The sequence below is a fragment of the Alexandromys fortis genome, unplaced genomic scaffold (assembly GCF_014885135.2).
Source record: "Alexandromys fortis isolate MF-2015 unplaced genomic scaffold, M_Fortis_MF-2015_v1.1 scaffold_81, whole genome shotgun sequence".
Taxonomy (NCBI): domain Eukaryota; kingdom Metazoa; phylum Chordata; class Mammalia; order Rodentia; family Cricetidae; genus Alexandromys; species Alexandromys fortis.
Window position 1 is genome coordinate 8,212,883 of NW_026067960.1, and position 24,505 is coordinate 8,237,387.

General features: G+C 52.4%; 1 protein-coding gene across 1 annotated transcript; it reads left to right on the plus strand.

Moving 5' to 3' along the window:
* Nucleotides 1-17: 17 nt before the first annotated feature.
* On the plus strand, nt 18-24,416 carry Col9a3 (collagen type IX alpha 3 chain). The gene is made up of 32 exons (XM_050152953.1): nt 18-85; nt 618-686; nt 1,756-1,791; nt 2,328-2,399; nt 3,118-3,171; nt 4,193-4,228; nt 4,428-4,451; nt 4,676-4,729; nt 5,498-5,551; nt 5,813-5,854; nt 6,835-6,891; nt 7,323-7,376; nt 8,564-8,617; nt 8,863-8,916; nt 9,142-9,195; nt 9,657-9,710; nt 10,407-10,460; nt 11,574-11,627; nt 11,738-11,791; nt 12,200-12,244; nt 12,346-12,399; nt 12,772-12,825; nt 13,363-13,416; nt 13,538-13,609; nt 15,385-15,420; nt 15,976-16,020; nt 17,064-17,096; nt 17,280-17,426; nt 17,587-17,641; nt 18,133-18,315; nt 22,231-22,308; nt 23,724-24,416. The coding sequence occupies exons 1-32, from the start codon at nt 20-22 to the stop codon at nt 23,912-23,914; spliced, it is 2,043 nt and encodes a 680-aa protein (XP_050008910.1). The 5' UTR covers nt 18-19; the 3' UTR covers nt 23,915-24,416.
* The last annotated feature ends 89 nt before the right edge of the window (nt 24,417-24,505 follow it).

Consider the following 24,505-nt stretch of genomic DNA (forward strand, 5'->3'; position numbering starts at 1 on the left):
GAGCGCCCGCCAGCCAGCCATGACCGGAGCTCCCGTCCTAGCCCTGCTGCTGTTGGGGCAGCTTCTGACGGCCCCCTCCGCGCAGGTGAGCGCGAGCCCACGGGTGCCGACCGGGTCGGGGATAGGGCTGTACGTCGAACGTCATTACCTGGGCCAGCTCGAGCCTCCTGGGCCAAACCCTGAATTCCGCTGCCGCGGACCTTCGAGGATATCTCTGGCAGCCTCCTCGCCGCCTCGCTCTTGCGAGCGACTTCTAGAGATGCAGCTGAGCCTCCTGGACATTAGAACAAGAGGACCATGAACCTGGACTCCCACTGTCTTCGCCCAACCGGGTCAGGCTGCTGCCGGCGCTACCACCTAGCTCAGGACAATGTTGCCTTTGTTCCTGGAGACTCTCTGCGGGCCCGCAGCCACTCGGAGCTAGCGGGGATAAACTGTACCTCCGCGCCAGGCGACTTTGGAGACTTTGGGATTTTCTAGCGGGCAGGAATGGAGGTCAAGGGCCACTGTCACAGGCCCCAGAATTACTTGGGCTGGGGAAGATGAGACGGGGGGCGGGGAGGGGGAGGCTGACATGGTGGAAAGGAGGGCTACCTAATAACTTATCTTAATTTCAGAAAGTGGGACCTCGAGGCCCCCCTGGTCCACAAGGGCCTCCTGGGAAGCCCGGCAAGGATGGCATCGATGTGAGTTGGGAGAGGAATGGGGAAGGTGCCCTGAGACTCATGGCCTTGTGAACACAAATGCAAGCCCCTCCTCTAAGAGCTAGGGTGATACAGGGTACCCCTAGTGGAGCTAAAAAGACCTCATTTGTCTTTGGGGTAGATCCTGGGGTACCGATAGCAGGGTGGCCCTTGGCTAAAAGTATGGGCCCTACGGTGCATGTGCTCCCGTATTCTAGGGTTTACTCTGGGGGACCTGGGGTTGTTATTGGGACTGAGAATAGAGCTAGTCTTGGATGGGGCTGGGAGCCAGCTTAGGCTCCGAGATGGTTCCAGTTACCGCCCAAACAGTTTGGGGAGACAACTGAAATCGTCCACCCCACATCCTCCCATCATCTGGCATGAAAAGCTTCTCATAGGGTCTTCTCCAGGAAGGACAGCCATGTTATTCTCCTGGGGACGCCATAGAGGGGTATAGGAAGCTTCACTACGAGTGCCCTGAGCTTTTCTCAGTATCCCCAAGAGTCCCAGTATCTAGCTCAACCAAAATGACCATGGGCTCCCTCACACCCTTCCTGGCCCGCCATGTTGGACCTGGGTTGCCTAGGACCGTACCCTCTGAACCCCCTCTGTTGTAGCTGAGCATCCAGGCTTTAAGGCTCCTACTTAAAATAGTCATAAAGTCTCAGTTGAAAGATTCAGCCACCCTAGTAGGTATCCACAGGCGATGAGGCTCCCGGGGACACTGGAAAATGGGGGAGGAACTGCTACCTCCCAGACAGATGGAGTCAAAGACGCTTAGCTGCCTTATCTCTAAGGCCGTTAGGTCAGTGCAGAGGAGCCCTGTGGAGTGTTTCCTCCCAAGTGATTCTCAAATGCTGTGTGGCTGAGCCTGTTTCTAGCTCATCCCATCCTTGCCTGCCTGCAGAGGAGAGTCCTCCAGATATAAACGAGAGGGTCTGGGGATCCCCTCCCCATAATGTCTCCAGGGGTCCAGCTTCCAATACTGGATTGGAGAATGGCCCAGCTCTATCTAGGTGGGTTTTCTATTCTTGGGAGTTACATGTGGTGTTTTTTTTTTTTATTTTTGCAGGGAGAAGCTGGCCCCCCAGGTCTGCCTGGCCCTCCAGTAAGTGTCCCTGGTTGGAAAAGGGAGGCTTTTCCAGTTTGCGAGGAAGAGATGAACACAGAAAACAGAAGGGCATTGATGCCCTGCCCTCATTGCTATAAGCCTGTGTTGCCCCAGGAGAGACCTGAGAGCAGAGCCTGGCAGTGTGTGTGGGGGGGGGAGCATAGGGGACTCTGTGCTGGGTCTGGCTGGAAGCTTTCTTTGTGCCAGTGTCCAGATAAACCAGGGAAAGGAGATAGTACAGCCCCATAGGTCTCTCTCCACTGTGTCTGGGTAGGTTGAAGATTCTGAGCCCATTGGCGTTCCTATATGGTGACCTGCTGGTCTTTTGCTGGGGAGGCTGGATCCAGTCGGTGAATATTCAGTAGATGCTATGGGAGTGGGGCAACCTCCCAGGGCCCAGTGGAGCAGCAGAGCGAGGAGCCCATCGCCGTGGCTGGGCAGCAGCTGACACAGAGAGGACTTGACTTCCTTGATGGAGGCTAGAGCTTAGAGCCAGGTACTTCCTGCATAACTCTGTCCTTTCCTCCTACCAGGGGCCCAAAGGGACCTCAGGGAAGCCGGGGAAGCCAGGAGAGGCAGGACTGCCAGGACTGCCTGGTGTGGATGTGAGTGTTACCCCCTACTGCATCCCTACCTCACCTCACCCCTGTCACAGCCCAAACAAGGGTCAGGCTTTCCTTGCTGTTCTGCAGCTGGGCTTATTCAAGCAGGAAACCTTGTCCTGACAGAAGTTGCAGTAGTTCCCAATAGGGGTCCCTGGCCTTCATCCCAGAAGCTGCCAGCTCCTGGCTTGGACAGACCCAGCTCCCAGTGACTGGAAGTCGCATCAGGTCTTACTGATCCAAGAACAAGCGCCCATTGTCAGGCTTCTTGCTCCGTGTTGGCCGCACGGGTGTTCCTCCAAGCCCCCCTGACGTCTTGATGGATAGTGGTGTACTCAAGGCCCTGGCTCTGGGACTAGCCAAGCAGGATCTGAGAGCTGGGCTGCTGGACCTATTTGTTTTGTCATCTTGGGATTTGGTAGCAGTACTGGCCCCACGCCCTCCTCACGCCCTGGGTGCATCATGTGCACCGGGGACCATTAAAAGTGGTCTCTGCCTTCTGGATTCATAGTTAAGAATCCAGCACTCCAGAGGCAAAGGCAGGTGGATCTCTGTGAGTTCATGGTCAACCTGGTCTACAGAGTGAGTTCTGGGACCGCCAGGGATACACAGAAATCATATCTTTAAAAAATAAAAAGTGTCTGTGGCTCACTCTTCCTGGGCATGGCATGTGCTTCTCATTTGGTGGTTTCTTGAGCCCACCCCCTCCCTACCTCTCCAGGGCCTGACCGGGAGGGATGGACCCCCAGGACCCAAAGGTGCCCCTGGAGAACGGGTAAGTGTTTGAGTTCCAATGGCTGCAGCCCAGAGGTAAGGTTCCCAGATGGTCCTCAAGGGCCATCAGGATGAAGGTTCTGCGGAGGACGTCCGTGACTGCACTGGCCCGGCCCTATCCCGTTAACTCCACTTCAGGGGAGGATGCCGAGTGGACAGCCCCTAGCTCCCCGTCTCCAGCAACCCCACAGCCCCTGGTTAGAGTCATCATGGCATTCAGACCCTGGCAGGGAGAGCTGGTGTAGTGTTGGGGGCACAGGTGTGGATGAGCCCCAGATGTCCCTCCTCTCAGTGTCTCTGGACGCCAGGACCCTGGGTGAATCAGCCCAAGAGGAGCCGCTACACATCCCCTGAGTCTGACCGCCTTCACCGAATCCCCCATTTACTAGCAAATTGGCTCTCTTTTCCCGGTGCTTCTGAGGGCAGATCCGTTCACAAGTTCTTCACCTCGGGAGAGGGAGCCATGGGCACAGAGCTCAGAGAACTGGAGGTGTGGGTGGGACACGCGCCCATAGCTAGCATAGGGTACTCAGATGTGTGGGTACCTGAATGAAAGCTAGTGGCCACCTAGGCTGCGACTGCGGGTCAGCGGGGGTGGGCTGGTGCCAGGCTGTCTGGGGGAGCACTTTGACTGCAACGTGAGGAACAGAGTGTACCCCACTCTTGACAAACCAGTCTTTTTAGACCCTCTCTGCCCAGCTCGTGATCTCAGCAGCTTTGCAATCTAGTGTTGGTTCAGCTTCCCAGAAGACAGTCCAGGGGACTAACTGTGGCTCACACCTGTCTTTGTGTCTTACCCTCCTGTTGGTTCTGCCCACCCACTAGCAACTTTCTTGGCCGTGCTTTTCCTCCACACTCACCCGGGTTCTAGGACAGCAGAACCCTTCTTTCTATGCAGGTTTCCCTCCCTGCTCCCCACCTCGTGAGAGTTATGACTTAGGCTCCAGAGAGGGGAAAATGGGTCTGCAAACAAAGGCCAGAGTTTCTTCCCTGTGTATTCAGACCCCTATTTTCCTCTTCAGGGAAGTCTGGGACCCCCAGGGCCACCAGGACTTGGGGTAAGTACCAACCCCTCTGTATATAGTCATTGTGAGGTGGCATCTTTGGGGGTCTCTTGCAGCCTCCCCTGGGCTTTATCTAGGCTATGGCCTCTGCGTTAGTGGGTGTGGTTCTCCCAAATCAGGTACCTCCCTCTCTCTAGACCTCAAAATTGCCTTGGGGGTGGCAGGGCCAACATGTGCATTCTTGGCTTTGCAGGGCAAAGGCCTCCCTGGACCTCCTGTGAGTATTCATTGCCCCCTTAGCCCCTCCCAAGAATGTAAGTTCCCAGAGCAGCCCTTGCTGAAGCCCACCTTGGGATATCCCAGATCTCGGCACAGTGGTCTTCTTAGGGCGCGACCTGACCACTTCACACTTCCTGGTCTTTCAAAGGGCATACAGCCCTGGTGGGATTCCCTCCATCAGGGTCACAGGCTGCCCATCTCTCTCTTCTTTACCTCCTCCAGGGAGAGGCAGGAGTGAGTGGCCTCCCAGGTGGAGCTGGTCTGCGAGGTCCCCCGGTGAGTGACTGCTCCCTGTGTAACTACTGCATGAATGCATATAGCCTTAGTGCCCACACTTAACCAGAGGCTCCCTGTTACCCCTACTTACCTTCACCCTGTCCCTCCATTTTTCCTGTACACTCTCTCCTCTCTGTTACCTTCCCCGCCCCCGCCCCCGCCCCCCATACTTGGTGGGCACTGGCTGAAGATCAGGCAGAGAGGCACCCATGACTCAGGGCTGCAAACAGACAGATGGATACCAACACAGGCTTCATCCACGGAGGATAAAGGGAGCTTGGGCTGGAGAGTTGGTTCAATGGTTAAGAGCACTGCCTGCTCTTCCAGAGGTCCTGAGTTCAATTCCCACCAACCACATGGTGGCTCACAACCATCTGTAATGAGATCTGGTGCCCTCTTCTGGCCTGCAGGGATACATGCAGGCAGAACACTGTATACATAATAAATAAATAAAATCTTTTAAAAAAAATACGGGTGGGGGGACGGGGCTGGAGAGATGGCTCAGCAGTTAAGAGCACTGGCTGCTCTTCCAGAGGTCCTGAGTTCAATTCCCAGCAGCCATATGGTGGCTCACAACTATCTATAATGAGATCTGGTGCCCTCTTCCGGCGTGCAGGCATATATGCAGGCAAAATGTTGTATACATAATAAATAAATCAATAAATCTTTTTTTTAAAAAAAGGGGGGGAGCTGTAGTATCCTCTACTTTGGGTGAAGCTGGTGCCCTCAGTGGGGCAGGCTCTGCTCTGAGCCATGAATCCTCTGCAGGGACCCTCGGGACTCCCAGGCCTGCCTGGTCCCCCAGGACCTCCTGGACCTCCTGTAAGTACTGAGGAGGGGTGTGTCTCTGTCAGGTAGCCTAGACTAACTAGGCTGGACCCCACCTTCATCCCTGCCCAGGGTCTGTGCCACTCCCCAGAAGCAAGTGAGAGGTGGGCTGTACAGCATTCAAGGTCACCTTGCCCCAAGGAGAGATGGTTTCTGTTGTCACCTACTCTGCAGCGGGGTCAGCAGTGCATCGCACTGGGGAGACAGAGTGGGTGGGGGGTGGATGGACACCGACTGCTTCTTTGTATGTTCAAGGGAAACCCTGGAGTCCTCCCTGAAGGTGCTACTGATCTTCAAGTAAGCTTTGGGGTAACTATGGGGGTTGTGAGGGATGGTTCTGCTTTGGAGGAGGAGCCTTGCTGGAAGCCACTGCTAGGGGGCGGGGTTCCAAGACAGCTTTCCTATCCAGAAAGGGACCTGCTTCCCTCCCTATCAGTAAAGCCCCAGAGAGAGTTCCCTGGGGACTCTCTGCCGATGGCTCCAGGCACAAGCCTGGCCTCATCTTCTCTGCTTACCATCTGCACCTGTGTGGTCCCCCACAAAGCTAATAGTCACGGGGAGGTGACAGCTAGGCAATACAGTTCCATCGGGTGGCAGCTCTGCGTCCTCTCAGCTCCTCTCAGTTATATGTGGTAAGTAGCCACTGCCCTGGGGAGCTAACAGGACTCGTCGGCTGCAGGGCGTTTCTAGTCCCTAGGAGGTGGTTTGTGTCTGGTTTCATCCTCATCCGATGCAGTTTCGCTTGACCCTGATGGTCACCTGCCCTCTGTTCTTCGCCCTCACTCAGCATCCCCTAGAAGGGGAAAGGAGGGTTCTTCTAGATGAGGACAGTGTTGAGCCTCTGAGATGGGCTGGAAGTCAGTACCACTGTATACCCAGGCTTGCCCTGGCCAGTTCAGCGTGAAGTGAGCTAGAAAACTCCAACAGTGTCTTGGTATCTGGCGCAGGATTTGCTGTCAAACCAGAGCGGTGGTGCTACTGGTTGGGTTCACGCAGCATCCCTGGTCACATGAAGGCCCCTTTGTGGAGCCTACAGCCAGGATGTAAATAGCTGCTTTGAATCCGAGAGTCTGTCTGTAGGGAGTGAGGGAAGGTGACTGGCTGCCCTCCAGCCCTCCACACTCACTCACCACACCTCATGCCCAGCACTGAATGGGGCCCTGTTGAGGCTCGTCCACGGTCCCCCTCACTGAAAAGGTCCTTTTCAGCTCCCCCACCCCCTGCCACTGGTGTCCTGCCCCAGTTGTCTTGGGTCTAACCCTTCTGTTTTTCAACAGTGTCCTGCCATCTGCCCTCCAGGCCCTCCTGGACCCCCAGGAATGCCAGGGTTCAAGGTGAGTGGGAAGCTGTAGGCAGAGCACACTTCTCCACTGACAGAGGCCATTGGGTCCCCTCATGCTGTGGAGTTTGGGGTTTTAGGAAGTCTGAGCCTAGTCTCAGCCTTGTTGTGGGGGGAATATACTCATCAGCTCATCCTGTCTTCTCTACCCAAATGACACACTGGAAGCTGGGGTGACCAGGCTGGGCCTGGTCTGAGAGGTCAGAAGAGGCAAAGAGAGAGATGAGCGAGGGCTAATCCTAACCCTACTCCTTGGGGGTCCTGGGAAGCATAGTCACAAACCCTCCCGGGCCTCAGTTTCCCTGTCTGGTTCTGGCCTTGGATTCTGAATCTCACGCCTGACTGGCCATATAGTCCTTGGTTCTGCATAGGCAGATCGGGGGCATCCACGGGTCTAGGGACGGTGACTTCCATGCTTGTTTTCAGGGGCCTACTGGCTACAAAGGGGAACAAGGAGAAGTTGGCAAAGACGGTGAGAAGGTAAGATGCTGTCCACACAGGTTTACTGACCTAGAGGTGGCAGCCATAGGAGGAAGAGGAGGGGAGTTGAGTTGGTGGCTTGTGGTCCTGAAAAGCGAAGGGGAAGGTGCTGGAACCTTTGGGAAGCTGGTATATCCTCGGTGGGGCCTGACTAGTCAGAACTGGGTGGCCTGGAACAGAGTCCTTTCACATAAACAAATCCTTCCCTATCTGACCTCACAAAGAAACTCCTGGTGTGCTGAGAGTCCCTGAGAGTACTTGGCTCTGGGCCTAAAGTGTTTATAGGAGCTTCTGCCACTCTGACGCAGTAGCCACTGTCCTAGAAGGCCCCTGCCTATTCTTACTGCATGCTGGGAAGAGACCTGAGATGCTCTTCTGGTGGCCGGAGTGGCTGACTACAGACAGCTGGGTGTGCAGTGTGCAGACTGCTGGGTGTGCAGTGGGCAGAATGCTGGGTGTGCAGTGGGCAGAATGCTGGGTGTGCAGTGGGCAGACAGTTGGGTGTGCAGTGTGCAGACAGCTGGGTGTGCAGTGTGCAGACTGCTGGGTGTGCAGTGTGCAGACTGCTGGGTGTGCAGTGTGCAGACAGCTGGGTGTGCAGTGGGCAGACAGTTGGGTGTGCAGTGGGCAGACAGCTGGGTGTGCAGTGGGCAGACAGTTGGGTTTGCAGTGTGCAGACAGCTGGGTGTGCAGTGGGCAGACAGCTGGGTGTGCAGTGGGCAGACTGCTGGGTGTGCAGTGTGCAGACTGCTGGGTGTGCAGTGTGCAGACAGCTGGGTGTGCAGTGTGCAGACAGCTGGGTGTGCAGTGTGCAGACAGCTGGGTGTGCAGTGGGCAGACAGCTGGGTGCAGTGTGCAGACTGCTGGGTGCAGTGTGCAGACTGCTGGGTGTGCAGTGGGCACTTCCCTCACTTGACCAGGAGGGAGACGCCTAAGAAGGTCTGGGGACTTTGCTTGATCACAGACCCCTGGTCCTTCCCAGGGGGTGTTGAGGCCACCATGACTTATGTGGCCTATTTCCAGCTGTAAGCAAGCACCGCCCCCCACTTCACTCAATATCCGTGGCTCAGCTGTGAAGGAGGAGTGGTGCCCCTCATGGCTCAGACTCATGGGAGAGGACCAGTGGACAATCAAAGATGCTAGAAGAACTGGGGTGAACTAGCTGACTACTGTTTTCTCTGTTGTAGGGTAATCCCGGCCCCCCTGGGCCTCCTGGCATCCCAGGCACCGTGGGGCTGCAGGTGAGGCTAGGAAGGGAGCAGGGTGGTGAGGTGGAAGCCCCTTTGATGGTCTCCAAGGGAAGTCAGTTTAGACTCCAGGGACTGTTAAACCAGCTCTTGAGAGAGGTCCTATCCAGGCTGACACCAAGGCTAGTGTTGCTTGGTGAGAGACACCAAGGCCTTGCGGGACTCAGAGGCCAGGCCTATGGTGACTGTTGGGGTAGGTGTGCCATCTGGCCCCTGTAGCTCTGGTTCTGTTCTCTCAGGGCCCACGAGGATTACAAGGACTTCCAGGGCCACTTGGGCCACCTGGGGACCGGGTAAGTGCTGCTGGCTCCATGAAGGGCTGTGGCTCAGCTGAGGTCAGTCCTGGTAGTTGAGTGGCTGGGGTTGTCCTATCCCGACTCTACTAGGGTTCAAGATGAAAGAGCCTAACCTCCAGGATCTCAGGCTCTTCCTGGCTGGCAACTTGAGGCTGGGTTGGAGCTTCCCTCTGGGTGTATGTTTCTGTGGAAGGACTGCAAATGCCTTCTCTCTTCTAACAGGGTCCCATTGGGTTCCGGGGCCCCCCTGGGATCCCAGGAGCACCTGGGAAAGTGGTATGTATCTGTCTGGGCTTGAAGGTTGACCTCACACCAGCCCAGACCATTTGACTCTCGACCCCACCATCCTGCTACTAATTCACTCAAATGCTACCCTCTGTCCACTGGGTTTCCCAGAGCCCCGTCCCAGGATACATGGGGCATCCAGGACATACCAAGGGGTGGGTGTATCTGTGAGGTCCAGGACATGTGAGAAGTAGCATGTGGCATGCCTGAGTGCCTGCACAGCTGGAGCATGGGGCATCCGACCTTCGTGGGAGATCTGCCTCCTTCACCGTCTGGCTGTGAGCTAGGGATGGGGGTGTGTCGCTGTCCCATGGGACCTTCTGCAGCAGCAGGCAGCCTCTGCCTAGGTCTAGAGGCCTAAACCAGGCAAAACCTGGAAGGGGCTCAGCCGCTATTGACAGCTTCTTAGCCTTCTCTGTGTTGCTAACACTGGCCCTACCCCCTTTTTATAGGGTGACAGAGGCGAAAGGGGTCCAGAAGGGTTCCGAGGCCCTAAAGGTGACCTGGTAAGTGAGAAGGAGCTTGGTTCTTTGGACCTGTCTGCGAAAGAGCCCAATCTAGTTCCTAACTAGAGTTGGGGGTGGAGGACACTTAGAGAGCCCCTGCCAGGAGCACGGGGGCTCCTCATGCTAGACCCTCTTCTGAAAAGGGGTGTGATGCTAGAAACGTAGACATGAAGGGTCCTAGCCCTCCTCCTGCCCCCTATGGGAGACTCCAGAGCAGCTGGTGGTGAGAAGCTCTGGACAGAGGCTGGGGCATGGACCACTGAACTCAGATCCTGGCTCCAGTCCAGCCTAGGAGCTAGGCAGGTAGCTTCCTCCCTCCACTTTACTAATCTCAGACTGCCCAGCTACAGAAGGAGACTCTGTAGTGAGGCCTGTGGACAGGAGCTATGGGGAGACCCAGGCTTTGCCTGAACAGAAGGGGCTGTCAGCACACATTGGCCTCTGGAAGCCTCCAAACCTCTTCTTCCCCACCTAAGACCTCCAAATTCTAAGGGTACCCCTTGTCTCCAGAAGCCCTGGTAATGGAGCCTCTCTACAGTGACTGGGATGAGCCATGGCACTTGCCAGTGGAAGCGTATTCTATCTGATGTCCTGAAAGCTGGCGTGTGTGGCTGAGCCTCTGGGGACATCGTGAGGCAGGATAGGATGTTCCTCAGGGTCCCAACTTCAGCTGTTTCTATCCCATGTTTCCTTTAGGGCAGGCCTGGTCCCAAAGGAATCCCTGGAGTGGCCGGACCGGGCGGAGAACCAGTGAGTACCTCAGGTATTCATGGCATCAGGATGGTGTCATGGCCACATAAACTGCCCTAATGTTGCGACTCCTCTCAGGTTCTCTTTCCACAGTCCCTTCCATACACAGGGCCCGGCCTCACAGGTGAAGAGTACCTGTACTGTATGTAGACTAACCTGCCACGCAGGACCTCCTTGCCATTTAAACTGCTGTGCTTCGGCAATTCCCAGCAGCCCCAGAAGCTCCCAGAGACCCACAGCAGCACCTAACCATCCCCAACAGCTCTAGCACCCACCAACTACTCTGCAGGAGAAGGGAGCTGCTTGTTTGTCCCGGCCACTCAGCCCCAAAATAATCACACAGAAACTGTATTCATTAAATCATTGCTTGGCCCATTAGCTCTAGCTTCTTATTGGCTAACTCTTACATCTTGGTTTAACCCATCTCCATTAATCCGTGCATCACCACGAGGTCGTGGCCTACCAGGAAAGTTTCAGCACGCCTGTCTCTGGCAGTGGATCCATGACTTTTCTCCCTGGTTCCGCTCTTCTTTCTCCCAGCATTCAGTTCTGTCTTCCCTGCCTACCTAAGTTCTGTCCTATCAACAGGCCAAGGCAGTTTCTCTATTCACTAATGGTAATCACAGCACACAGAGGGGAGGGGACTCCCACATCACTACTCTAGCAGCCCTAGACACCTGTAACCTCTCCAGAAGACCTCCCAACATTTCCAGTAGCCCCAACAGCTCCCAGAAACCTTCAGCAACACCTCACAGCTCCCAGCAGCCTGAAACACCTCCCCACAACAGCCCACGTCTTCCTCTTGCTCCAGCCTGTAGTTCTGCAGCTGCAATAGCCCTACAGAAGGTGGTAGTCTAGGGTCAGGCTTACCTGACACTAAGAAGGAAGGATGGTAGACTAGGGCCAGTAAACATGTATGTTGAGGGCTCTGGGCACACCGTCTACCCACTCCCTTGCAAGGTCTCTGAGGATAGCCTATAGCCACCTAGCCAGGAAAACAAAGCCACTCTTGGGGGCTCGAGAGACATTTTTAGTTTAGAGGGTAAAGAAGGGGTTTCTCCATGGGACAAGGTGGTTCTGTCTGAAGTGCCTAACCCTGTCATCTGTCCTTAGGGCATGCCAGGCAAGGATGGCCAGGATGGCGTGCCAGGGCTTGATGGCGAGAAGGTTGGTGCCTGGTGGGATGCTTGCTGGGAGGAGGTGGGAGAGGAGGTCAGCTTCCCCAGGCCTGGGCATCATTATCGTTTTCTCTCATACCCCACTCACTATCTTTGCAGGGAGAGGCTGGTCGCAACGGTGCCCCAGGAGAGAAGGGCCCCAATGGGCTGCCGGTGAGTGCCCAAGCTGGGGAGCTTAGCTGTTCTGGGATTAGCTCCTGTGAGGCTCTGGCACAACGCTGGTGCAGGAGGACAGGGACCACTTGAGCTTATCTGTACTCTTGTGTGGGGGACAAGTGCAAACAAGCCTGTATTCATCCTGGATATTGTGGGGCCAGCCTTGTGGACCCTGCCTGGGAGTGCCGGCAGGGGCTCTGCATCAGACTTTACCCTTGGGGGCACTTTGTCTGGCCTGTGCACACTGCCCAAACATTCTCTGCACGCATGCCCTCCCTGGGCTCAGCAGTCTTGGCTCTGACCCTATCCCTAGAGCTATCCCTATCCCAGATCCAAACTCCAGCCTTGACCTAGACTGTTACCTTAACTTCAACCCTGAGCCTGACCCTGATCTCTGTCCTGCAGGGGCTCCCTGGCCGAGCTGGGTCCAAAGGCGAGAAGGGAGAACCGGTGAGTGGCTCCTTTCCCCAGAGAAGGGAGGAACAGCAGGCAGTGCTCCGGTGGTGATGGAGGGAGGGGACATAGCATTCTCTGACTCCTCACTTCTACAGGGTAGAGCTGGGGAGCTGGGTGAAGCTGGCCCCTCTGGAGAGCCAGGAATCCCCGTGAGTATCCAGAGCCCTTCCCTGTGTACATAGGAGGACCATGCCCTCTCTCCTCCCCTCCTCTCCCTCTCCCTATGTTGACACAAGAATTCTACCCCTTCGGTGTGTGCACAGTGAAACCACGCCCCCTCTACGTTTGTGCAGGGGACCTTGCTCTTTCCACCATGTGTACACAAGGCCCCTGTGTATATGGAGTTTCTGCCTTGTCTGTGCACGCTGGGGACCTGTCCTTCCTTCCACGTGTACACAGGAACTCTGCCATTTTTCTATACGTACCTGGGGACTCTGCTCCTCTCTCCATGTGGACACAGGGGTCTTGTCTCTTCTCACACATGTCAAAGGATCCTGCCCTAACCTTTTCTTTCCTGGCAGGGAGATGTTGGTGTTCCAGGGGAGCGTGGTGAGGCTGGTCACAGGGGCTCAGTGGTGAGTGACGGGCACAGAGAGACATAGTTTATGGGCAAGAAGGGGTAGGGTAGCGTTTGGATATATAAATGCCCAAGTCCATGAAAGCTGAGAACGGTTGGAGAGGAGGCACTCTTTCTTTATCCCTCACCCTTTGGAAAAATGGTGCGTTCCTGGTTTAGCCTCAGATTCTTCAAGCCACAGTGCAGCTGAGATCCTGGCAAGTTTAGATGGAAATTCCCAAGCCTTGTACTGTAACCTGTGGACTCGACCTTCTCTTGGGCCCTGTGGAAGGCACAGGGCATTGGTACCTAACACTGAGCCAGCCTGACAATTTGGGTAGAAACTGTGTACAAGCCTGAGATCTGCTGCCCACACTTGATTGCCCCAGAAGGCAGCTGTGCTTGTGCCCTTCAAACCTCATAACTCAGTGACATGGCTCAAGACTCATTCGCTGTCCACACAACACCCTAGGGAGGCATAGCTTGGTTTTCAGGGCTGCAAAGGCTGCTAGGGCCTCCATGGACCTCACAATATCCATTATACTTGATCTTTTAGGGAGCCCTTGGCCCACAAGGTCCTCCTGGGGCCCCTGGCGTGCGTGGCTTCCAGGTGGGTAAAGCTGGAGTAAGGGTTTGAGCCAGGGCAGTGAGCCCTGGTTGACTGGGCGGAGGTGGGATCCTGACTGGGTTCTAACAGGTGCTGACCAGCTGGGCTGTTATCCAATCCACAGGGCCAGAAGGGCAACGTAGGAGACCCTGGCCTTCCAGGCCCTCAAGGCCTACGGGGAGATGTGGGTGACCGGGTAAGTGTCTTTGTCTTGTGCCTCCCTGCTCTAACCAGTCTCTACCCCTTCCACACGGGTGGCAGGGACAGTACCATCAAGTCTGTGAAGAGGTGCCCCTCGTCCTTTTATTGCTCATTCTTTTGGTGTTCTTCTTGGGCAAGAGGGGATCTAGAACACTCACCGCTCTGTTGCAAGCTTCACATGCAGGCTTAGAAGAACTAATAATTGGGGCAAGGGTAGAGGCGGCGACTTGTGACTCTAGGTCCCAGGCTGTTGGGTATGAGCAGAGACCTGAATGACCCCAGTGTTTGACACATGTAACTTTCTAAGACTCTGTGCTGCTGGTTCTAAAGGCAGCCAGTGAGTAACCTCAGTGTTCTACAGGGTCAGGGCCCAGGGGAGTTGTGTCTTACTCAGGTCCTCATTGGTTAGTAGGTAAGGACTGGGATCTCCTGGGAGGAGGTTAGGAGTCTGGGCTGGGGCCATACACCAAGTCCTTAGGAGCAATATGATTGCTTTCTTGGTCCCTACTGGGCAGAGCCAAGCACTCTGAGTATGTATATATTCAGGCATTGGAGGTTCCCGGGCACCTCTACAGACACAGGGAGTCACAGAAACCACCACCACACAGCAGGCACAAGAGGTGCTTTGTTAACATCCAGACAGGAAATTCCAGGGCTTAGGGAGCTTGCCAGCAACTCCAAGGACCCGAAGCTGATGCTAAGTGATAGCAGTGCTAATGCCTGCCCAGTCCTGGGAGGTTGGGGTGCATCTTTCTGACTTCCTCTTCCTTGGATAGCTCTTGCCTTTCATGTTTGAATTCTCCTTTTAAAAAAGTTTTATTTTTATTTTATGTGTATGGGTGTCTGCCCACATATGTGTATTGTGTGAGTGCAGGAGCCCAAGGAGATCAGAGGTGGGTGTCTGATTCCCTGGAGCTGTGCTGTGGGATGGTGCTTTGAACACTATAAAGATTTGTCACTCATATTAGTTTAATAAGACACTGATTGGCCAGTCACCAGGCAGGAAGTATAGGCGGGGCAACCAGACTAAGAAAATTCTGGGAAGAGGAAAAGCAGAAACACAGTCACCAGCTAGACTCAGAAAGCAAGATGAGAATGCTGCACTGAGAAAAGGTACCAAGCCAAGTGGCTACACACAGACAAGAATTATGGGTTAATTTAGTTGTAAGAGCCAGTTAATAATAAGCCTGAGCTAGTAGGCCAGTTTATAATTAATATAAGCCTCTGTATGCTTCTTTGGGAGTGAACAGCTGCGGGACCAGGCAGGACAGAAACTTCCATGCTACAGAGCTACCTGTACCTGTGGTTCTGGGGACTAAACCCAGGCTTCCTACAAGAGCAGCCAGTGCTCTTAACAGCTGAGCCATTGTTCCAGTCTTTACCTTTAGATCTTGAGGAAGCCTCATGCTTTTTGCCCACTAAGCACATACTCCACCATTTAAGCAAATCGCTGTGGTGAGAGAATACCTGTACAAGTCACAGGCATTAATAGCTGATTTAAAGGATTCGCTGTTTACTGGGAGTGACAGGCAGTGGCTATCCTGAGAAAACTGGCCCTTGAAGGACCTGTGAGGCATGGGGGTCTGTGTGCTGCTGTTACCTGTGGACTTGGGCTTGGCAGCTGGGGCTGGGGTCTGGTTCTGAGCCCCCTGCCTGAGGATAAATTTTTATGCCTACTCTAGGTGAGATTCCTGCCTCTGCTCTGCAGGGCAGTGACACCCTGTAGGCATCCCCAGGGGTCCTCTAATCTAGAACCTTCTCTCTGCCCAGGGTCCAGGAGGTGCCGCAGGCCCTAAAGGAGACCAGGTGAGCAGCAGACCTAAGCCATCTGGCTGTGGATTCACTTTCTAAACCCTTGAAATGCTCCTTGAGTTCTTTTTCTCTCCATCCCTGCTTAGCACAGCCCTGGGCATGAGAAGGGACAAAGTCAGCTGCTTTACTGGGTACAAGTAGTTGTCTAGATGATCACTATAGAACCCTAGGTGGGGAAAAAAAGTTACCTTTGATTAAGGAAACTGACTTTTTAAAAGGGGTGAAGAGAAGTGAAGTCTGGGCTCTAAGACTTGTGTTGCAAAAGCAGGCTAGAGCTGTGTGGCTTCTCTGAAGCCCTTTTCCTCCCTGAAACAGCTCAGAGGACAGGCTGTGGTGGCTGCTGCAATCCATCCTTGCAGCAACTGCTTCCTCTTCTCTGGGTGATCCAGGGCTTCTCCATACAACACCCTGGAAGTGCTACCTAGCAGGAAGCCTCTCTTTGTTGCTTTGGGAGCTCCTTCGATCCCGGCCTGGACTCCAGCCTCAGTCTTAGGATCAGTGGCTTCAGGTGGGGAGGAGCCAAGAGTAACTTTAGTGTGTCGTCCTCAGGGCATTGCAGGTTCTGATGGCCTTCCAGGGGACAAAGGAGAGCTGGTGAGTATGTCTGAACCCCTTACTGCCACCTAAGAGCCACCTGATCAGTTTGGGTGGGAACTGTCCTGTGGATGAGGTATCTGAAGAGGTCAGAATAGCCAGGCCTTGCCATCCCATTAGAGTATATGTGGTGGGGGTAGGGGTCCAGGCACAGCCAGAGAGGTCAGGACTCTCCAGGGGCCTTGTTACATTCTGCCTAGGAAAGTCACCCTTGCCAGAATCAGCCACTGCTAAGGTCTAAGTGAGAAAACCCCACTGTGATAGCTGGAACTTGAACCAGCTTTGACCAAGTCACTCACAGCTCTCCTGGAGGCACCAGGAATAGAACTGCCTTGGAACTCAAATGGAAAGGCCTTTCTGGCTTCAAGGTGGTCAGGGATTTCAGCTCTGAAGTGACGTCTTTCCTTGTGGTCCAAGTGAGACACAGAAAGCCTAGATCCGGGGATCCTGCCTTCAGGTCACAGTCACTGGTCACTGTGAACCTCTTATGCCTTTACAAACAGTCCCAGTTGATTGTACTTTGTTTTGGCAAATTCTTGACAGAGCCTTAGAATCAGCCCCACCTGATCACTCTTAAACTGATGGAGTGGTACGCAGAGCCCCCGGCAGCTAGAAACCTCTGCGTGGTGAGCCAGGTGGGGACCTCACCCTCTGTCCTTCCCTGCTTCAGCTGTGGACAGTCAGTTCACAGCTGTGAGCAGAGTCAATAGATGGGCCCAGTCAGTCGTTTCTGAGGCCCCAGCTAGGGAAAGGCCCAGCGTTCCAGGGAGGAGATGGCCCGCTCAGCATTTTTAAGACTGTAGTAAAGAGATGGAGGAAGCAAGCCAGACTAAGCAGATACCACGCAGCCACTAAAATCAAATGTCAGGGAAAAGAGGTGTTAAAGTAGCATCGGTAGGCGAAGGGGACGTAGTGCCGGTGTGTTCATGTGTGGGGGGCCTGAGTGTTAGTTTGAGTACTGTTCTCCACTGACCATGATTAGGTCAGTTTTTAGAGCCACTCCCAGATACCCCACAGTTAAAGCATACACTTCCTCTTTACAGGGTCCCAGTGGCCCTGTCGGACAAAAAGGAGAGGTGAGTACCTGGCAGATACTTCAACAACGAATCCAAGGAGCCCACAGGCTCCCATCCACCTCCGGGTAGGTAGTTGCCTGTAAGGTACTGCCTACATCTGAGATCTGGTGGCCACTTGCTCCTGAGGTTCAGGCCTTCCCAAGGAGGGCTCACTCTGACCCCCTTCCTCTTGTTTTTCTGCAGTCTGGCAGCCGAGGGGAACTGGGCCCTAAAGGTATCCAGGGCCCCAATGGCACCAGTGGAGTCCAGGGCGTACCTGGTCCCCCAGGTCCACTGGGCCTCCAAGGCCTGCAGGGTGTCCCAGGCATCACAGGAAAGCCCGGAGTTCCGGTTTGTGGCTTTTCCTTTCTCTTGTGTTATGGGTGTTGGACTTGTGCTGTGTTTAGATCATGTTCTTTGTGAACTATCAGTTATTTTGGGGGTGAGGTGTTGGGTATGTCAGGGCTACTGGTGCACTGCCCCACCTGCTGATAACCTGGGTGAATTTCAGGGCAAGGAAGCCAGCGAACAGCACATCAGGGAGCTCTGTGGGGGGATGATCAGTGGTGAGTCTCCTGTGCTTCCTCCACCCCTCACAGCTTCTGCCCTTGGCCGCTGTCCTCCCACCTCAGGGAGGGCTACCCACTTCCCAGGGCTTAACACGACGTAGGGTACTCAGAAAAGCCCCAACTAACTATTGAGAGCAACAGTTACAAGGAAGAAGTTGGGTGGTGGTGGTGGTGGCGCACACCTTTAATCCCAGCACTGGGGAGGCAGAGGCAGGCAGATCTCTGAGCTCAAGGCCAGCCTGGTCTAAGAGAGTTCCAAGACAGACAGGGGAATACAGAGAAACCCTGTCTTAAAAGCAAGAACCAAAAAACAATTACAAGGAAGAAACAAACCACTGTGCCCTTTGGCTGGGAGGTACGCTTCCTTCCCTGACTGGCTTTGAGCTTCTCATCCCAGCATGTGAGGTGTTCCGGGAGAAAGGGGCTCTCGTGAAGATATTTTGATAATCCTCTCTCAAGTACTTACTTGGTACTCTGTTTTCCGAAAGAGCAAATCGCACAGTTGGCTGCACACCTGAGGAAGCCATTAGCACCAGGCTCCATCGGCAGGCCTGGTCCAGCTGGCCCCCCAGGGCCCCCAGGCCCTCCAGGATCCATCGGCCACCCTGGTGCTCGGGGTCCCCCTGGATACCGGGGTCCCACTGGGGAGCTGGGAGATCCTGGACCTAGAGGTAAGTAGAGCAAGACATGGCCCTGCCTCAGCCACTTGAGGAAACCCCAGCTTCCTACAGCACTGAACAGCACAGCCCTGACCTCCCATGCTTCGATGTCTCTCTCCTGGGGTCCAGGGAGACGTCCACTGTCACCTGAATGAGAGACTGCCATTTCTGCCCTTGATTGGTCTCACGGTTGTGACACCCGAGAGCAACGCACACTTATGCTGGCCTGGTGCTCCCCAGTTCTACTGTCTACATGGCTCACCTAGAAATGCTAAGAAGACACCAGGACCCATTCAGGGAGACTCTGAGAGGGCTGGGCCTTTGTGCTTTTGAGGCCACCACAGATAATTTCTTACTATTCTGTGGGAAGCACAGTAATCTGAAATGTGATATTTTTCTCAGACACCACCAGGACAAAATGTGTTGGAGATGTGAGCAATAAATAATAGGAATCCATTTCCACTCACGGGTTCAGACTTTAATGAAGACTGACTGGCAGGACATAACAATGTCAGTTGCAGAAGTTAAAAAAAAAACTCACTCACTGTATTTAAGATGATATGAATCAGGGACCCTTTGAAAGGAAGAGACAGGCCAGTCTCTGCTTGTCCGCCGGTGTCACAGCTGTAGCACACACTGTAGACATCTTGAAGAAAGCTGGGGCACCAGAGGCGAACTGGGGGTTGTGATGACACACTGACCTGACCGATGGACACCAGCCTTCCCCAAAACCCTTTGGGATTTGTGTATTTTAAAATGAAGACCTCTCAAGCCTCACCTCACCCTGGTGACAAATTTGAAGCCTGATTCCACCTGGTTCTGACTGATTGGTCAATAGCTTCCTGCTTCCCAAAAGAAGTTTTTTTTTTTTAATTGATATTTATTGAGCTCTGCATTTTTTCTCTGCTCCCCTCCCTGCCTCTCCCTTGCCTCCTTCAATCCTCCCCCAAGGTCCCCATGCTCCCAATTTACTCAGGAGATCTTGTCTTTTTCTACTTTCTACTTTCCATGTAAATTATATCTATGTAAGTCTCTCCTAGTGTCCTCATTGTTGCCTAAGTTCTCTGGGATTGTGGTTTGTAGGCTGGCTTTCTTTGCTTTATGTTTAAAAACCACCTATGAGTGAGTACATGTGATAATTGTCTTTCTGTGTCTGGGTCACCTCACTCAAAATAATGTTTTCTAGTTCTATCCATTTTCCTGCAAAATTCAAGCTGTCGTTATTTTTTTCTGCTGTGTAGTACTCCATTGTGTAAATGTACCATATTTTCCTTATCCATTCTTTGGTCAAGGGGCATTTAGGTTGTTTCCAGGTTCTGGCTATGACAAACAATGCTGCTATGAACATAGTTGAACACATGTCCTTGTGGCACAATTGAGCATCCTTTGGATATATACCCTAAAGTGGTATGCTTGAGTCTTGAGGAAGGTTGTTTCCTAATTTTCTGAGAAAGCGCCACACTGACATCCAAAGGGCTTGTACCAGCTTGCATTCCCACCAGCAATGCAGGAGTGTTCCCTTTATCCCACAACCTCTCCAGCATAAGTTGTCATCAATGCTTTTGATTTTGGCCGTTTTTTACAGGTGTAAGATTTCTCAGAGTTCTTTTGATTTGCATTTCTCTGATGACTAAGGATGTTGAACATTTCCTTAAGTGTCTTTCAGCCATTTTAGATTTGTCTGTTGAGAGTTCTCTGTTTAGGTCTGTACTCCATTTTTTTAAATTGGATTAGGTGATCTTTTGGTGTCCAATTTCTTGAGTTCTTTGTATATTTTAGAGATCAGACCTCTGTCTGATGTGGGGTTAGTGAAGATCTTTTCCCATTCTGTAGGCTGTCATTTTATCTTGTTGACTGTGTCCTTTGCTTTCCAGAAGCTTTTCAGTTTCAGGAAGTCCCATTTATTGTTTCTCTCAGTATGTGTGCTGCTGGGGTTCTATTTAGGAAGTGGTTCCCTGTGCCAATGCGTTCAAGTGTACTTCCCACTTTCTCTTCTATAAGGTTCAGTGTGGCTGGCTTTATGTTGAGGTCATTGATCCATTTGGACTTGAGTTTTGTGCATGGTAATAGATATGGGTCTATTTTCATTCTTCTACATGTTGATATCCAGTTATGCCAGCACCACTTGTTAAATATGCTTTCTTTTTTCCATTTGATATTTTTTGCTTCTTTATCAAAGGTCAGGTGTTCGAAGATGTGTGGATTGATAGCCGGGTCTTCTAGTCAGTTCCATTTGTCCTCCTGTCTGTTTTTATGCCAGTACCAGGCTGCTTTCAGTACTGCAGCTCTGTAGTAGAGTTTGAAGCCAGGGATTATGATGCCTCCAGAAGTTCTTTTATTGCCCAGGATTGTTTTGGCCATCCTGAGTTTTTTGCTTTTCCAAATGAAGCTGAGTACCGTTCTTTCGAGGTCTTTGAAGAATTTTGCTGGGACTTTGATGGGCCCCAAAAGAAGTTTAAGAAAATAATCTGTATGGGAAATAAGTGTGGGCCCCTCGTCATCTCCAAGGTTATGCTTAAAACTTTGGTAGGTGGATGGACTCGGTGTAATTTGCATATCATTTTTACCTGTTTTCAAACTCTTGGAGATTGAGGAACTCCAACACTGGAGAGCAAGCATGGAGAACTCATCTTGTCTCGGTACAGTGTCTGTCCAATCAACTTCAAGTGACTGTTTTCTTGGCCATGCCTCCAGAGTGTGGCCTTCTCAGGCAGTCTATGCCATCTGGTGTCATGTGACTGCCATCTTTAAAAGCACATAGGATTTCCTCCAAATAGAGATCTGAATTCCTTCTAGACCGAAAATAAAATTTAGAGCATTATGTGCCTGTATAGATGATCTGAGTAAAACAGTTGGACATTAAAGGCCATGACTGAGACACACAGGTCCCAGGAAGCCTGCTGGGACGGCCACACAAACCTGTTTTCTATTTGAAAGTGAACATGTCACACTGCCCACTCTGTGTGAGGCACTGGGCACCTTCAATCCTAGGTGTGCACCAGATCCATGAGCCCACTGTAGAGAATGTACATACCTGATTAGGCCCTCACAGACACCAAGCTCAGGCCATGGTCACTGCTGTACCTGTTCTTCCCTCCCTGAAAACACTGCTGAGCCCTCTGTTGAGGTTCATCATATGGAACCAGTGGGTGTCCCAAGGCATTAAAGCCCTTCCAGGTCACTAGCGACTGCAACCACAGCACCACTCTAACTGCTGTAGTATAAAATAGTCCAGCAAGCAGCAACAGCTTTAAACCTGCACCATAATCACACCTGCATGGGTGTCTGGTCCTAGAATCAAGCAAGATACAACCAGTGCTGTATCTGTGTCCCTGGAGGCTGTTTGCCTTTTGTTGTTCCTGAGGTGCTAATGGGCCCTGTGCATGCTGGGTAAGTGATTTACTATGGCACTGTTGCCCCAGCCCTGTGTGACCATGACCAGACCAAAACAGAGATGAAAGATTTGAGGAACACTTAGGTGATATTTTAACACTTGAACACCAGATGTCTTCCCAGCCCTGAAGCAGGAGGATCACTGTGAGCTGGAAGTCAGTATGGGCTGCACAGTGAGTTTCAGACCTGGATCACAGACTAAAACCTTGTTTCATTTAAAATAAAATGAAAACAAAGTGTCCATTGATAAACCGTGGACCAAAACTGATATTGAAAACAGGAACACACAATAACACAAACGTTTCAAACAAAACTAAATTCCACTAGTGATTTGGAGGGAAGGATAGTGTCAGCTGATGTGCTGGGGATGCAGGTGTGCTTCCCTGATCAGACTTCCCCTAAGCTGCACCTTGGTGAGCAACCTCACTTCAGGAAGTGCTTAAAAGCAGCAAGCTCTGTGGAAACACGGTGGAAAAGGCCATCACTGTGGATAGGAAGCTGTTCTAACATGCCTGTGTCTTTTCCTCACTGCAGGAAGCCAGGGTGACAGAGGAGACAAGGGTTCAACAGGCACAGGGCTGGATGGGCCTGCTGGGGACCAGGGGCCCCAAGGTAGGCCGCTGTCATTTCACAGGTCTGGGGGGGAGGGGAGGACTAGAAATGTTTTTCAAAGGCAAAGCATTAAGGACCTGGCTAGTGACTGCTTTTATAATCTCTTTAGTATATAGAAATAATGAATAATCAATAATGAATAATTTTCTGTATCTAAGTAGGTTTGGTTAACTTCTTTCTTACCAAATATATGTCTATTCCAGAAAATCATCTCTTACTGACCACATATGCATTGATTTTCTTTTTACTTTGTGTGAGTGCATGTGCCTGTGTGCATCTGTATGCACATATATGCATGCATAAACACGTACCACAACACACACGTAGATACCAGAGTCCATTCTCCTCGACTTTTACATGAGTTCTGGGCATTAATTTCAAGTTACCAGCTTATAGGCAAATACTTCTACCTGCTGAGTCATGCTGACTGTCATGCTCCAGTGTCTTAATGTACAAAAACTGAATGCTGGGGGCTAGGTGTGGTGGCATACACTTGTGGTCTCAGCGTGGAGGCGGCTGAGGTAGGAGGATGAATTCATCCATCTGCAGGCCCCCTGAGGAATTTCATCTACAACTGTGTATCCACTCTGGGTTCCTCTACCAGACCTGCGCTTGGGTGACCCTCCCTGCCTCCTCTACGAGGCACAACCCCTCTCCCTTATAGGGTGCCCCCACCTCAGAAGGCTCCTTACCCTCCTCCCTGAGGGACAACCTCCCTTCTCTTCGTGGGACCCTTGTCCTGACTGTTTAATTGCTGTCCTGACTAGCCTGTTGGCAACCCCAGGCTACCGTTCCTCCTACGTGGTCTTAAGTATTAGCTCTCAGCTGCCACTCCCAGCTGTGCCCTCACATTTGGGTCATATCATGTTGGCAAATGGCTATGGTCTACCACCTCTAGTTAAAGCTCCCCAACTTCCTCCTAGGCTGCCTGCCAACCCCAAATATGCTTTTTTCTTTTTTAAGATTTATTTTATGTATGGAGGTGCTTTTGTCTGCATGTGTACCTTCACACCAGAAAAAAGGCATCATTTCCCAAGACTATAGTTATAGACTGTTGTGAGCCACCATGTGAGTGCTGGGAATTGAACTCAGGACATGTTCTTAACCTCTGAGCCATCTCTCCAGCCCCTCCAAATATGTTCTTGACATACACCCTACAAGCCCTCCTGAGACCACGTGCATCATGTCTTCAGGACACGAGATTATCTGTGGCTAGCCTGGCCTCGGCTGTATCTGCCCACCTCCTGCCCAGCCACCAGTCCTTGCCTCTGTTCTTCTAGACTTTGCCCAAGTGTCCCATCTCTGACCTTTTGAAGGGTTCAGAAGTAAGCCAGTAGATACTCTTCCAAGTCGATTGTGAGTGGCTGCTGCTTTGGAGTTCTCATGGCCTCTAACTGCACTCTCCTGGTTTCTAGGGCCTCAAGGTGTGCCTGGCGTCAGCAAAGATGGTCAAGATGGTGCTCATGGCGAGCCTGGCCTTCCTGGTGATCCTGGCCTTCCTGGAGCTGTTGGTGCTCAGGGAACCCCAGGGATTTGTGACACCTCAGCCTGCCAAGGAGCTGTGTTAGGAGGGGGTGGGGAAAAGTCAGGTCCTCGGAGTTCATAAACAACAACTTTAGGAACTGACTGAAAACGCACTCCAGCAGGCAGCAGTCATATGGTTACTAGAAATGGACAGTACGGCTAGCTACAGTCAGCTAGTCCTTCCCGGCCTGCTGCCTGGACCCCCAAGAGCATCTGCAGGATTAATGGCAACCCATTCATCTGTGACAGCATACCTCAGGCACAGGCCCTAGGGATGGGGACTTAAAACCAAGCATCTGGAAGGGATGGTGTACCTAAGAGGTTTTGTTTTGTTTTTTGTACAATTCCATGAGATAAAAACACTCAAGAGACTTGTTTACATAACATTTATATAAAGCCTATGACAGAGTACCAATAAAGCAACCTGCTAACCTTCAGATGAGCACTGGCTACAGTGATGAAGGTGAGGAACTCGATGTCTGTTTCACCTGCCTTCTATTGCAAACGGAACATCTGACTCCCAGTATTTATTGAAGGAACTACACTGCACCGTCTGTACAATAAATAAAGCTACTCACTGGAAACCTGTGTTCCAAACATGCAGTTTATTACACGAAAAGCAATGACTCACAATATGGAAATGTGGGCATTGAAGCAATCTACCGAGAAAATG